At 33.5% G+C, this 15,751-nt stretch overlaps 1 protein-coding gene and 1 long non-coding RNA gene across 2 annotated transcripts in view; both read left to right on the forward strand.

The window, feature by feature from the left end:
* The window catches only part of LOC113182091 (uncharacterized), a 511,795-nt gene that overhangs the window by 243,480 nt on the left and 252,564 nt on the right, over nt 1-15,751 (forward strand). The gene's annotated exons all lie outside the window — the stretch shown is intronic.
* The window catches only part of Lrrc49 (leucine rich repeat containing 49), a 156,218-nt gene that overhangs the window by 98,347 nt on the left and 42,120 nt on the right, over nt 1-15,751 (forward strand). Inside the window, exon 11 of the mRNA XM_026387798.2 lies at nt 12,416-12,499. Within this exon, the coding sequence (XP_026243583.1) occupies nt 12,416-12,499 (84 nt within the window). The remainder of the gene's footprint in view (nt 1-12,415; nt 12,500-15,751) is intronic.

Raw genomic sequence — 15,751 nt, forward strand, 5'->3', positions numbered from 1 at the left:
AGTGCAATGATTAAGAACTTGGCTGCAGGAGCCAGACTGTCGGAGTCTGAATACTGGCTTGACTACCTTCAACCATGTGACCTTTGGCAATTTGATTAATATTTCTATATTTCATTTTCCTTCAAATAAAAAAAATCATAATTGCTCTGTGTCATAGAGTTGTAGTGAAGATAAAGTATCAAACTTTGGAGGGATATGAGGCTCCTAGAAAGTTTTGTATGCAGTTATTCATGTTAATGTTGTACCTTCCAAAGTAGCTCCTTTTAAAATAAATTCCCTTTTTCATGTACTTCAATATTTTGATATGGCTGCTGATCTAAGTGAATCATGCAAATGTGGCCCCTTCTTTTTAGGTGCACAGTGCACATTAGCATATTATCGGCTTTAAGAAGTTCTCTAAGAAAGAGACTTGCCTGACTTTGTTTCATTGCATTCCAAATTTATTTAATTTTTTTCAGAAAATATCTATTAATAACCTTAGTTTGATTATCTGTGTCCTAAGAAAAAATCCCAAGCCACTGTTTTCTTTTAGCGTCTGCTAATTTTGATGTGGATTGTGTTGTCACCTAGGTTTACTCAATTACCAAGTGACTTGTTCTTTGTATACCATCTTTGCAGTATGTGCACTTATTTTTTTTCATTTCCACCTCAGCAATATTATGGACATTGAGGCAGGTTAGCAAATATTGAAGTGTGGATGAAAGACTCAATATCAAGAGCCTCCTAGGGTTCTCCCTCTTTCTCTTTGTTCCAGGATGGACATATGATTCTTTGTCCTCTCAGATTATTTAGATCTGTACTATCAACATTGTTTTGTATTTTAGGCATAATTCTTTACCCTTACCTCCATGTCTTTCTTAATTAAGCATTCTTGATACTTCTAATTGCTCTTCTCCTGAGGCTGAGTTGAGTGGGGAAAGACAGCTGTACAGCAGATTTACACAAATCAGTTCATAATTATGTGTTTTTCATAGTGAATGTGTTTGGCAGACTTGTCTACTGAGCCAATATAGTCTTTTTAAAATTTTTTAATTTATTTGTTCTAATCAGTTACACATGACAACAGAATGCTCTTTGATTCATTGTACATAAATGGAGCACAATGTTTCACTTCTGTGGTTGTATATAAAGTAGGGTCACACCATTCATTCAATCATACATACACCTAGGATAATGATGTCAATCTCATTCTACAATCTTTTCCATCATAATGACCCATCCCTTTGCCTCCCTCTCCTTTGGCCAATCCAGAGTTCTTCCACTCATCCCATGCCCCAACCCCCAGCCCCCCCATTGTGGATTAGCATCCATTTATCAAAGAAAACATTTGGCTTTTGGTTTTTTGGGATTGGCTTACTTCGTTTAGCATGATACTCTCTAACTCCATCCATTTACTTGCAAATGCCATAATTTTATTCTCTTTTATTGCTGAGTTATATACCACAGTTTCTTTATCTGTTCATTTATTGAAGGGCATCTATGTTGGTTCCACAGTTTGGCTATTGTGAATTGTGCTGCTGTGAACATTGATGTGACTGTGTCCCTGTAGTATGCTATTTTAAAGTCCTTTGGGTATAGACCAAGGAGTAGGATAGCTGGGTCAAATAGCGGTTCAATTCCCATTTTTCCAAGGAATCTCCATACTGCTTTCCAGAGTGGTTGTACCCATTTGCAGTGCCACCAGCAATGTATGAGTGTGCCTCTTCCCTCACATCCTTGTCAACACTTATTGTTGCTTGTAATCTTGATAACTGCCATTCTGACTGGAGTGAGATGAAATCTTAGAGTAGTTTTGACTTGCATTTCTCTAATTGATAGAGATGTTGAACGTTTTTTAATATATTTGTTGATGGATTGTATATCTTCTTCTGAGAAATGTCTGTTCAGTTCCTTAGCCCATTTATTGATTGGGTTGTTTATTTTTCTAGAATTAAGTTTTTTTGTGTTCTTTGAATATCTTAGAGATTAGTGCTCTATCTGATGTGCATGTGTTAAAAATTGGCTTCCATTCTATAGGCTCTCTATTCACCTCACTGTTTCCTTTGCTGAGAAGAAGCTTTTCAGTTTGAATCCATCCCATTTATTGATTCTTGATTTTATTTCTTGCACTTTAGGACTCTTGTTAAGGAAGTCAGGGCCTAATCCGACATGATGAAGATTTGGGCCTACTTTTTCTTCTATTAGGTGCAGGGTCTCTGGTCAAATTCCTAGGTCCTTAATCCACTTTGAGTTGAGTTTCGTGCATGGTGAGAGATAGGGGTTTAATTTCATTTTTGCTGCATATGGATTTCCAGTTTTTCCAACACCATTTATTGAAGAGGCTATCTTTTCTCCAATGTGTGTTTTGTGAACCTTTGTCTAGTATGAGATAACTGTATTTATATGGGTTTGTCTCTGCATCTTCTACTCTGTACCATTGGTCTTCATTTGTGTTTTTGTGTCAATACCTTGCTACTTTCTTTACTGTAACTCTATAGAAAATATAAGGGCTGGTATTGTGATGCCTCCTGCTTCACTCTTCTTGCTAAGGATTGCTTTGGCTATTCTGATCTTTTCAATTAATTTATTTATTTTAATTTTTGTTTTGGGGTACCAGGATTAAATGCACAGGCTCTTGACCACTGAGCCACATTCCTAGACTTATTTTGTATTTTATTAGAGATAGGGTCTCACTGAGTTGCTTAGCGCCTTGCTAAATTGCTGAGGCTGGCTTTGAACTCACAATCTTCCTACTTCCACCTCCTGAGCCACTGGGATTACAGGCGTGTGCCACCTCGCCGGGCCTGGCCTTTTATTTTTCCAAGTGAATTTCATGATTGCTTTTTCTATTTATATGAGGTATGACATTGGAATTTTAATTGATATTGCATTGAATGTGTATAGCACTTTTGGTAGTATGGCTATTTGACAACATTGATTCTGCCTATCCAAGAGCATGGGAGATCTTTCCATTTTCTAAGGTCTTCTTCAATTTCTTTCTTTAGTGTTCTCAAATTATTCCATGAAATATAAAAGGAGGGAACCCTCCCAAACTCATTCTACAAAACTCGTATCACCCTAATGCCAAAGCCAGACAAAAACTCATCAAGGAAAGAAAACTTCAGACCAATATCCCTGATGAACATAGACACAAAAATTCTCAGTAAAATTCTGGCAAATCACATACCAAAACATATTTAAAAGATAGTGTACCATAATCAACTGGGGTTTATCCCAGGGATGCAAGATTGGTTCAACATATGGAAATTAATAAATGTAATTCACCACATCAATTGACTCAAAGATAAGAATCATGTGATTATATCAATAGATACAGAGATACCAATAGCAAATTCAGCACCCTTTCATGTTCAAAACACTAGAAAAACTAGGGATAGTAGAAGCATACTTCAACATTGTAAAAAGCTATCTATTTGTAAACCGAAGGCCAATATTATTCTAAATGTAGAAAAATTGGAAGCATTTTCTCTAAAAACTGGAACAAGACAGGGAGGCCCTCTTTCACCACTTCTATTTAACATAGTCCTTGAAACTCTAGTCAGAGCAATTAGACAAAATAAATTAAAGGGATTCAAATAGGAAAAGAAGAACTCAAACTATCACTATTTGCCCATGACATGATTCTATACTTAGAGGATACAAAAAATTCCACCAGAAAACTTCTAGATTTAATAAATGAATTCAGCAAAGTAATAAGATATAAAATCAATATCCATAAGTCAAATGCACTTCTCTACCTCACTGATGAATCCTTTGAAAAAGAAATTAGGAAAATCACCCCATTCATAATAGCTTAAAAAAAAAACTTGGGAATCAATTTAACAAAAGAGGTGAAAGACCTCTATAAGAAAAACGACAGAACACTAAATAAAGAAATTGAAGAAGACCAATATAATCTTTAGGACAGTAACCATTCTTCCTCTTTCTTTTCCTGACACATATAGATACTCTATAATTTTTTTTCCTTTTCTTTTTCTTTCTTGCCTAATTCTGAGAATGTAATTGAATTTACTAATGTTTATTAAAGCCTTATTAATTGAGTAAAATTTACTTTATTTTCTTAATTAAAATAGAATCATACTAGTTCTTTTACATTCTATAAGATGTATTTGCCTGGTAAGGAAATAGGAGAAGGTCATGAGAATAGAATTGGGGGCGTCTGTACTGATAATTAAAGAGCAGTAATATTTATAGAGCATATAAATATAAACATAAAGCATATCTGTTCCTTCATGGTTTAATTTTAACAATTAAAATTTGGAAACACTCTCAAAGTTACAGAAAAAAAGTACAGAACAAAGAATGTTTTTTCTTGAACTCTGAGAGCAAAATGCTGACTTGATTCTCCAACAGCTGTATAAGCAAAGACATCTCTTATAAAACCTCACTACAACTAATGAAAATGAGAAATAAACATTGAAGTATTACTAGCATCTAACTCTTGCACCACATTCAACTCTCACCAATTAAGTTAATAATGTTTTCCGTAGCAAAATGCTCCAGTGCTATAGATGCCTTTTGTTATCATGCCTCTGTGTGTGTGTGTGCACATGTGTGTGCATATAATTTGTTGTTTTCCTGGAATAGCGCCTTGCTTTTTCTTAAACTTTCATAACTTTGATAGTTATGAAGATTATAGGTTAGTTATTTGGTAGAAATGATTCTCAATTCAGATTTTCTACTGTTTTCTCATGATAAATTTTTTACTTATAGATTTGGCTTAAATGTCATAAAAGTGAATTTATGTTTGCATTGCATCCTATCAAGAGATTTGTTATTCATATTTATTCCTTTACTGATGACGTTTACTTTGATGATGTATTCCAGGTTTTTTCCTTGTGAAGTTATTTTTAATAACTTTGTAATCCCGTTCCTCAAAGAAATTTTAACTTATGCATATCAGTGTGAACTGATGATATTTAGTTTCACCTTTTTAGTTGAGTGTGGAAACAATGGCCCTTTTAAAGGATTCCTGATAGCAGGTGTTTGGAGCTGGCTACATGTTTTTGTAAATAATGTTTATTGGAACAAATTCCTATTCATTTGATGGTGTCCATTTATCTGTTGTCTATGTCTGCTTTGATGTTGCTGTGGTAATATTGAGTAGTTGTTAGAGACTATATGCCTACAAGCCCCAGATATTTAACATCTGGCTAAAAAAAATTTCTGATATTCATTCTATAACAATGTTTTTCTTAAGAAAAAAATCTTGATTCAATTTTGGTATAAATTTACTGTATAAACATTTTAGTTGAGGTGAATTACACAAATATGTAATGATCCTAACTGTATGAACTCATTCAGGCATTGTGGAATATTTTTAATTTTCAAATTAAACAGTGAGATTTGATATCTGTCAGATAGAACAAAGAACTAGCTCAAGATGGTTTAACATTTTAACATTAGGTCATGTTATACTCTTTTCTATCACATCATACCCTTACAAAGCTGAGTTTTCAGTGGTCATTATGACAAAAACTATGCCCAAACCAGTGTGGAAACAGGGAATAAGGGTAGCAATGTCCAATCTGATGCTTAAATCTGATGTTTGAGAAGTTATGAAATGTCCTACAGATTACAAGCATTACATTGGTAAATAATTGTGATTATTTAAGAATGGTTTTAATATTTTTTCTTTTGATTCACATATATTATTTTTTCCAAATGGCTACTAAGTTGCTTAGTTAGTTGTTTGGATCTCTCTACTTAGTAAGTGGAGCTGCTAATATTCATTTGGCCTAAAAGCACTGTGAAAATATTCCTGATGAAACTTTTAGGCCCCATGAACTGAGAGGTTCCGTAATAGGGTTGTAGTAGACACTAAAAATGACAATATCAGATTCACAGTTTGTGCCTTAGAATTAATTACAGTCCTCCAAAGAAGCCATTGAGCTATAATTTGCCACTCCTTGATCTATTACAGAGACAGGCTTGTAGCCAGATGATGATGCAAAATGACAATCCCAGTTGGATAAGACAGCTAGATCATATGTGTGCATGTTTGTGCATATTCATATATATGATATATCCATAGATATGTATATATATATGCACATGCTTACATATGCTTACATACACACTTATATGCTTATATACACATTCTTACATGTGTACATGCATGGACACCCTAAATGATATTGAAGAGCAAAGCAACTCCTAAGTCTGCCCAATAAACAGGAAAATTACCAAAGGAGAATATATCTGTGGAGAACAAAGGTATGCAAAATGCAAAGGGGTGCTGAGAGAATATAGAAACTGATGGAAGTTGAATATGGCTAAGAATTGAGTGTACATGCGGAGAATAGTGGGAGACATGCCCACTACAGGCAAGGGACAGGGCATTTTATATCATTATATAGTTTATACTTTTTGTCTTAATCATAATAGGAAGAAACCCTTGAAGAGTTTGAGGTAGGTAAAATAGTTTTAAAAATACTGTCCAGCTGGGTAGCAGCCTGAAGGATGAATTTAGGAGGATGGGATGGGTGGCGAGAAGCAAGAGATTAGTCAGGGTAAGAGATTCTAGGCATCTGATCCAGGAGAATAATAAGAAATAAGATGATGCTATCTATTAAGGCTTCAAATTCTATCTTCCTTTAGTTATTTCTTCTAGGAAGAAGGGGGCTTTGTCTACTAATAATAGAATAAAGGTTAAAGCCTAGGAGAGCTGAATAAATAAATTTGAATCCAGGCCCATCTAGACCAGGGGGTTAAAAAACTTCATCTATAAAAGATGTAATGGTTAATTTGAATTGTCAACTTGATTGAATTAAAAGGCTTCTGGGTGTGTCAATGAGGATGTGTCTAGGAATGATTGGCATGTGGGATACCAACTGAAGTGGAGACCCTCCCTAAGCATGGGCAGCACCATCCCATAGGATGATGGCTTGGATTGAATAAAAGTAGGAAGAAGCAGCAGATGCAAGCTCAGTTCTTATTGAATGAGTTCTTGATTGTTGCTTTGATGGTCTGAGGATATCAGACTCCTGCTTCTTCATTCTTTCAAAGTGGACTCTGCTAGTGATTCTCCAAGGAGTTTCCAAAAGCCTAGGGCTCCGACTAGGGTAGCACCATTGATCCCTCTTGTTCTGGGGCTTTAGCCTCTTGCACTGCTGTAGCTACTGGTTCTTCCAGCTCTCTAGCCTGCAGACGGCCATTGTGGACTATCCAGCTTCTGGTCACATAAGCCAGCCTAATAAGTCCCCTTTTTATAATTATACTTCTTGTTGACTCTGTTCCTCTAGAGAACCCTGACTAATACAAAGGATTTGAAGGTAAATATTTCAGGCTTTGTGAGCTAATACAGTCTCTGTTGAAAGTACTTAACTTTCCCATTGCAGTGTAAAAGGAGACATGAACAATACGTAATTTAATGAGCATGAGTAATAAGTGTTATTTACAAAAACAATTAGCAGGATGGATTTGACCTGTGAACTAGAATTTTTCAATCCTTGATCTAGAGCACTGAATAAATTGCTAGACCATTAGAGAGGTAAACTTTGGTAATAATAGAGTAGCCGAGGATTAAGGTGAACTAATCTGTTTTTTAATCACAAAAGAAAAAATATAAACTCTCCAAATTATGACAATCAATATTATAAAAAATATAAACTCAATTATTAAAAGTTGGTTTTAAGTACTTAAGGAATTGATCACTAGGAGGCAGCATTAGTTCACTAAAAGCAATCCATGCAAAACAATTAGTTTCCTATTTTAAACTTTAAAAATTGATATAGTATCTAGACATATTCATGAGTACATTATAAGGCATACATACAATGTGATGATCAAATCAGGGTAATTATTAATAGACCCTTTCAGAGAAGTGTTGCTGATTGTGTTTTTATATTTAAGCAAAGTATTTGCAAAAGTCTTTTTTGACATCATTTTGAATAAGTTGTATGACAACGTGGTTAAGTTGACAATTTTTCAAGTTTATCTACAAAACATGAAGGAATGGATTGGTGCCAGCCTTTAGAAAATCTGTACTGACATGCGACGAGGGGTTTTCCTCTTGCCTGTTTTATTCAACATTTTTGTTAAGGTCAATATAAGAAAATTTTAATGTTACTCTGTTAAAGTGTGTAAGTGACAGAAACTGAAGACGTTAGAGATCCTCTTATACTGTTTGATCAAATCAGAATCCAAAAGTAACCCAATAGTCTAGGATAGGGCTTGGCAAATTATAGCCTACAGGCCACATTTGTTCTGCATCCTGCTTTTGTTTAACTGTTAAGTAGTTTTTATAGTTTTAAAACATTGTTTTTGTTTTTTTAAGGGAGAACAGAGAACAATATAAGATAGAAATCTTAGATAGCCCAGAAAACCTAAAATATTTACCATCAGACCCTTTACAGAAAAAGTTTACTGACCCCTCATCTAGAAAAATAAACAGAATTTAATAAAATTTTTTTAAAAAGATAAATTGAAAATATTGAGCTTTACCTCATACTAACAATCTGACAGAACAATTTTCAGCACAAATGCAGGGTTGTGGAGAATGAGATTTAGCAGTTGTGTGAAAATAATGCATTAGAATTGATAAGCTCAACCTGAGTTAATTACAAGATGTGATTGTTAAAAGCTAATGTTGCTTCAAATAATATTCATTTATAGAAATAAAGAAATTAGGAAATGAAGACAGTCATTCCATTTTTTTCTTCAATAGTCAGATTATACCTGAACTATTAGTTTTAGAGGGGGGGGGGGAGAGAGAGAGAGAGAGAGAGAGAGAGAGAGAGAGAGAGAGAGAGAGAGAGAAAGGGAGATTGATTCAGACAGTCTGAGGAGTAGAGCAAGGGTCATTATACAGTAAATTCTGAGAAGTCAATTTTCTTCCTTTAATTTCTAAGGCAGCATTTTGGGAATGCAGGCACAATTCTCACAATTCTGAAAGAGAAACAATGTCAAAGTTTTTACCTCAAATGCACATTTAATTGACTTAATATGGACATGTTTACAGTTTACTCACCCCCTCCCCTGCCAAGAAAAATGGAATAACTCATTTCAGACAAAAGTAAGTTTCTTCTTTTGGTAGATATTACTAACACTCACTGATGATTTGGTTCTCTTCCTTTTTTTTTTTTTTTTTTTTTTTTTGGTACTGGGGATTGAACTCGGGCACTCAACCACTGAACCACATCCCCGGCCCTATTTTGTATTTTATTTAGAGATAGGGTCTCACTTAGCACCTAAGTTCCTTAACACCTCGCTTTTGCTGAGGCTGGCTTTGAACTTGTGATCCTCCTGTCTCAGCCACCCGAGCTGCTGGGATTACAGGCATGCGCCAGGGAGCTCTCCTTATCTTTTTGACATGTGGAAATGTGGTATTTCTACACCCTTTTGAAGTTATGTGTTGCTGTGTAACTTGCTTTGGCTAATGAAACATGAGCAGAAGTACTATATCTCATTTTCAGGCAGAAGCATTTAAAAGCCTGTGCAAGATTCTCTGTGCTTTCTTCCTGTGGTCATTATAGAAATATACGTTGGGTTGAAGATATCATCAAAATAATAGTACCCGGGAACATTTAGTCACTACATTGAAGATATTTGCAGTAGTGTTTGCATATTCAAAAATAAACATTTCTTATTATAATCCAATGTCAGTTTTAAAGTTGTTACAGCAGCATAACCTATTGTGTTTGGGCTTTTCAACCTCCTGCTAGTATTTAACAGCTAATTCCTGGCCCAGTAGAAGTCAGGTGATGTGGCTCCTAATCCTTGCTTTAACACTACCTATGACCCTGGAAAAATCAGTTTTATCTGCTAAAAGAAAAATAAAGCTATCTCTTCTAGACCAAAACACTGTGATTTTTAAATCTATTTCAATGTTTTATATATTCAAGGAAAACAACGGCAGTTATTCTAGAGTGTGTGGTTAAAAATGCATTGCCTCTTTATTTTAAAAATTCCACATAGTAAAGGACTACTATTTATTTTGGAGCAAAACTTCTCGTATACATTGTTTGAGAGCTGCAATAATCTGCTAGTAAAGTATAATCTAGGTTATCAAACACTTTTTAAATCATTGCACTGCTTAATTAACTTGAAATTATTTCTGTATTGGGTCTTCATAGTCAAACTAAAATAAGGAAAAAAGTAGGTTTGTTTTTTTTTTTTTTTTTTTTTTTTGGTCCCAATTTTTCCCTTTCTTTTGCTACATAAAGAGTATGGCTTTTGTCCCAGATACTGGAGTGGACTATTATCATGAAGGAGCCAGAATTTTACAGGTTTTTTCCTTCTTACCAACAGATTTATAGCTTATCTTCATAATTAGAGGTTTATTTTTGTTTCTAAATTTAGTTATTCTATAATTATTTGAGCTGAAATGCAGCCATCAAATGTAAAAATTCCTTAAAACACTCAATATTTAAATTGATTGGTAAAAATCCAGTTTTCCAAGGTTTAGATTTCCTTTTAAAGTCCTACTGCCTTTAATAGAAGCTGAAATTCTTTTTGAAAATCTGATGAAATCATCTCTTAAGTATGTGTAGTACGTGATCCATACAGTTTCCAGTACTGCTTGAAATTGGCTCTTTGAATAACCAATCTGTTTCTAGTTCACATTTTATAGATGAGTCAACACTGAACATCAGTATTTTTTTTATCTTTTAAGAAGTTTGTTCTGAAATAGGTTATACTCTATAGGTACCAAATTAGTATTTATTTAATAAAAGAATTTAATATAATCATTAAACCAGCTATTTTGTGATGCTAGGAATCAGAGTTCTGCATTTTTTATTTAGTTTATTTCTCCTCATTACCTCTATTTAGTTTTTTAAGTTAATAAGAATTATCTCCCATTTTGAGAAAAAGCACTTGAAATTTGTCAAAAATCACATTAGATTTCCATTCCCTTTAAAACAACTAAATCAGTGGGCTAGGATGTGGCTCAAGAGGTAGCATGCTCCTTGGCATGCACGGGGCGCTGGGTTTGATCCTCAACACACATAAAAATAAAATAAAGATACGGAGTCCACCTAAAATAACTAAAAAATAAATATTTAACAAAATAAAATAACTAAATCATATGGTAGATTTCTAATGAATTCTAATCTCAATTTTTTCATCTCTAAAATTAATTTTTAAAAATTTAAATATAAATTTATTATAAAAATACACTACAATTATCATTTCTAGCGAGACATGGCTTCTGGTTCTTATCCAGATGTTGTCACTAGCTGTGTTACCTCATATAAGTTACTAACTTCTTAGAGCATAGTATCCTCATTTCTAAAATTAGAATCTCTTAATGGATTCTTTTCTAGTTTTCTTTTTTTAACTCTGTGATAATTAATGTTTGTGCATGTTTTAAGTGTATTTCTTTATCTATCTTAAGTCTTTGTTTTCAGGAACAAATATAGTGGCCCACCTTGTAGAATATATTTTCATGTCTTCTTTGACCTTCCTTAATATATATTGGTGAGGACAAGCTAGATTTTGCTTTAGCACCAACTTCTCTAACCTCATTGGGCTAAATCAACAAGTTTATTTCAGGCTCTTAATAGTCTGCCATGGTATGTAGTCTGGGATCTGTGCTTTTTGTTTTTGTCTTTGGAGGGCTCAGTTTTCAAAGTACCCACTATCTAGAGCTTTGCTTTATTTACTAGAGTAGAGGTTAGAGAGAAAACAGCCTTATTATACTGCCTTTGAAAACTTCCACCTAGAAGTAAATATATGTCACTTTTGTTTATATAACATTGGCCAAAGCAAGTCATATGGCCATAGTTTCCTATTTCTGAGTGTATTTTCAAGGTTATCTTGAAGGAAGAAATTGTTTCCTCAAATTGGGACTTTTTCACTACCTATAAATCTTATGGTAATGAAAAGTAAAAAGTTAAGTGGTTGTAACTTATTAAAATTTGACATTCTTCAGGGGGAAAAGGTAAATCTGTATAACTAGGTTACAACTTTACAAAATGTACTCATTGTAAAAAAATAAAAGCTATACATAGAAATTGTGAGAGTATTGAAGTTATGACTGGTTTTTTAAAAAAATTTTGTGAACTGAACAGTAATATAGTCTTTATTTTTTCCAACTTTATTGAGGTATGACTGACAAAATTTCAAAGAAAACTTATACAAAGAAAAGTTCTCCCCCTTTCTTTACTTTTTTGTTTGTTTATATTAATTACCTAGGTTCATCTTGACTGCAGAGTTTGAAGTAGAGTTAAGAATGTTGTGTTTTTAGCATACATAAATAAATAATTTTTTAAGAAGAATTTTTTTTTTAAGACTTAGGAGGAAAGAAGAAAAGAAAGACATACTGACTTTTTCTTTGAGGGCATATTTCCTGTTAGCAAGTAATATACTCCTTAAGAAGAAAACTCAAGACTTTCAAGACCAAAGATATTTAGCATTAAAAAATGGTTACATACATCATAATATTTTTGGCAAAACTTTTTTTTTTTTTTAGGAAGAAGAAAGGCGTATGGCATCTGTAGTAGCCAAGAAGGAGGAAGAGAAGAAGCGGGAAAGTCATAAACAGTCTTTGCTTAAGGTATTTTTTCCGCTGCCTGAATCCATGAGTGTGTACACTGAAGCTAGCTAGCTAATCTATTGGAATATTGGTTTCTAAACTTTAAATTTTGCATTACTAAACACTCCTATAACTTTTATAAGTTACTATCTATAAATAAACTTGTACTTAGGAAATGTAATATAATAAACATTATAAAACAAATGCAAAAGCTGGAACTTGAGAGATGAAAATAAATATAATAGAATTTGTAGTATTTGTTTTTATATCAGTGCATTACCTTGTGTATCCATCCATGGCATGTGCAATTCACCTTGAATGGCACTGTAATAGACTGTCATCTTCACTGATAAATGTTACTGATACACACACACAACACACACACACACACACATTTATTTATTTATTTATTTATTAGTAATTGGGACTTAATCCAGAAGCACTTTACCACTGAGACACATCCTAGCCCTTTTTATTTTTTGAGACAGGGTCTCTCTAAGTTGCTTGGGACCTCACTAAGTTGCTGAGGCTGGCCTTGAACTTGCAATCTTCCTGCCTCAGCTTCCTGAGTCTCTGAGATTACAGCCATGTACTGCCATGACTGGCTTACTGTATATATATTTAATTTTTTTCTTTAATAAGTTGTACTCCATGTATGTATACCTTTATTTTGTTTGTTTATTTTTATATGGTGCTGAAGATTGAACCCAGTGCCTAATGAGTTTTGGTACATGTTTCTGCCTTTTTACTGATTCAGCCAATGAAACTTATTCTTTCATATATTGGCATATTCCCAAGAGTTTGCCCCAAATACCCTAGTTTATAGGAAATAAAGCCATAGACAGTATTTTTAAAAATCTATAAGAGCGAGATTTCTCATTGCCATGTTCATTTAGAAAAAGTAGTGTTCCCTGTCATGCAATTGCTTCTGCCAGATACATAAGTGAAAAAGTACATAGATGAATTAATGAAGAAAATACATCATACATAAAATACAGAACACTCTTGTATGAGCTCTAGAGTATGGAAAGGAAGAATGAACAAAGAAATTCTATTGATTATTTAACTATAAGGCTTCCAGTTTTAGTAGAGCTTCCAGTTTCAGAAATCATACTTGATTTCACCTTTCAACTGAAAAAAAAATTTGTTATGTACCCAATTCAGCTGCATCTTACCACCAGCATGTGGGAAAATGTGCCATTAAATTTTAAGCAAACATTTAAAAGAATATTTGGAAGGTTTTAATGAAAACTTTGGAAAATAGCTGATGTTTCTCTTAAAAGTCACTAAGTAGAACTCTTTAGTTATGAAGATTAATTAGCTCTTTTAATAATAGGAGAAGCATGAGGAATCAGTAGATCTGGGTTCTAGCCCTCATTCAGAATTGGAGTCATGATAAAACAGATATTTAGCCTTTTCTAAGGATTATTTTCATGTAATACTATATATTGATCATTAAGAAAATGGGATGGGTTGAGTAGGAAAAGATTATATAGACCTACATCTTCTGCCTTGTTTCTTTTCTTTCTATTATTATATCCTTGGAAATGAAGATAAATGGTATTTATGGCATATACCAGTGTGGTCTTATCTGGACTGTAAATAGACTCAAATGGAAGAAGTTGAATTTGGCACCTTCTAAAATATTTATCACTTTAACATAGACTTAGCAATTGATAACAATCTAGCAATTACCAAAATCTAGCAATTACAAACATAATTATAGCTAATATGCCCAATGCTTCAGAGATCTTTGAAAATAAACTATGCTTTGGTTGCCACCTTTTGCCTCGGAGAATCTATAGCATTATCTAGCTTTTTTTTTTTTTTTTCCTTGCTCCGTATATATCTAGAGCCCTCTTGTGGCTTCCTGGCCAGACAGTGAACCCTGCCTGATCTCAGGATATACTTCTGTCCTACATTCCTTTTTTTCTGGCCCCAATAAAATTATCCATTCTCTTAGTCTACCTGGTATTGATTTGATTTTAATAGCCCAAGTAAAGGAAGCTTAACTTTTATGGGTATAAGAAAATGTTTGCATTTTCAGAGACTATCTTGTTACAAATTTGTTAACATATCCAATAGTGTAAAGTTATTTCAGTGCCTTTTTTCTAAGCTCTGTTGTCTAAACCTCAGTAAGTATATTATTCTCTGCCAACCCCTGTCATACAGAAAGCCAAATGCATGGGTCCAGTGACCTTGGTACTGAGTAAAAATAACAGCATTGCTTAGATTAAGAATTGAGTTGGCACAGTCATCAGTAAATAACTAAAATAGTATTCCTTTAGGTAAGATGCCTTTTTATTACAGATTAGGAAGATATTGTTTTTCCAGTAGAATAGCAGAATCCTACTTGCTTTACATAAGGAGGACATTTAAAAAATATCAAGATATTTCAAAATTGTATACATAATAAGTGTTATCCATTAACTATACAAATTTGAAATTTCAAATAATAGAAAAAAGAACCCATGCCTAAAACATTTTTAAATAGAGAAACAGAAATTTTAAATGTTTAATTAATTATAAAGATTAGTTAGCTCTTTTAATAGTAGGAGAAGCATGAGGAATCAGTAGACCTAGGTTCTAGCCCTCAATTTTTAATTTTTAATTAAGCCAGCCACATCACTTTTCATTCCTACAAAATCACACACACACACACACACACACACACACACTAGAATCTTAAAGAAATATAAAGAGACATAACTAAAAATAATTATTCTATATGTATATAGGCACTGAGGAAATGGGCAGAGATTCTAACAGGTGAAGAAGAACAATCAGTATCACATTCAGCTGACTTTTCATTGGACGGTTATTTTCTTAGGAAAGAGGAAAGAGAAAATATCTATTTTTGGCATTCTGATCTAATTGATAAACCATTTTAAAATGATAACATTTGGTAGTAAAAAAAATAACTAGAATAAGAATTCTTTATTCCAGTTAATACAGACAACATAAATAGAATTAAAACATTATAATCTATCATAATTTCCTTCAGTAACTTAGAACTGCTTTTCTCAACAGGGTTTCTATGAGAAAATTGATCTCTAATGTCTCAAGGCAGTTGTTCTAAAAATGGGGTCTGTGAACTAGAAACTTAGCATGAAGTGGAAGCATGTTAGACACACAGACTCACAGGTCCTAGTCCAGAGACACTGAATCAGAGTGGGGTGAGATTCAGCAATCTGATTGTAAAGCCCTTTAGGTGATTTGAGGCACTCTAAAGTTTAAGAAACACTATTGTAAAGCATCTATTGCATATAATGA

The sequence above is a fragment of the Urocitellus parryii genome, chromosome 6, assembly GCF_045843805.1.
Source record: "Urocitellus parryii isolate mUroPar1 chromosome 6, mUroPar1.hap1, whole genome shotgun sequence".
Classification (NCBI taxonomy): Eukaryota; Metazoa; Chordata; class Mammalia; order Rodentia; family Sciuridae; genus Urocitellus; species Urocitellus parryii.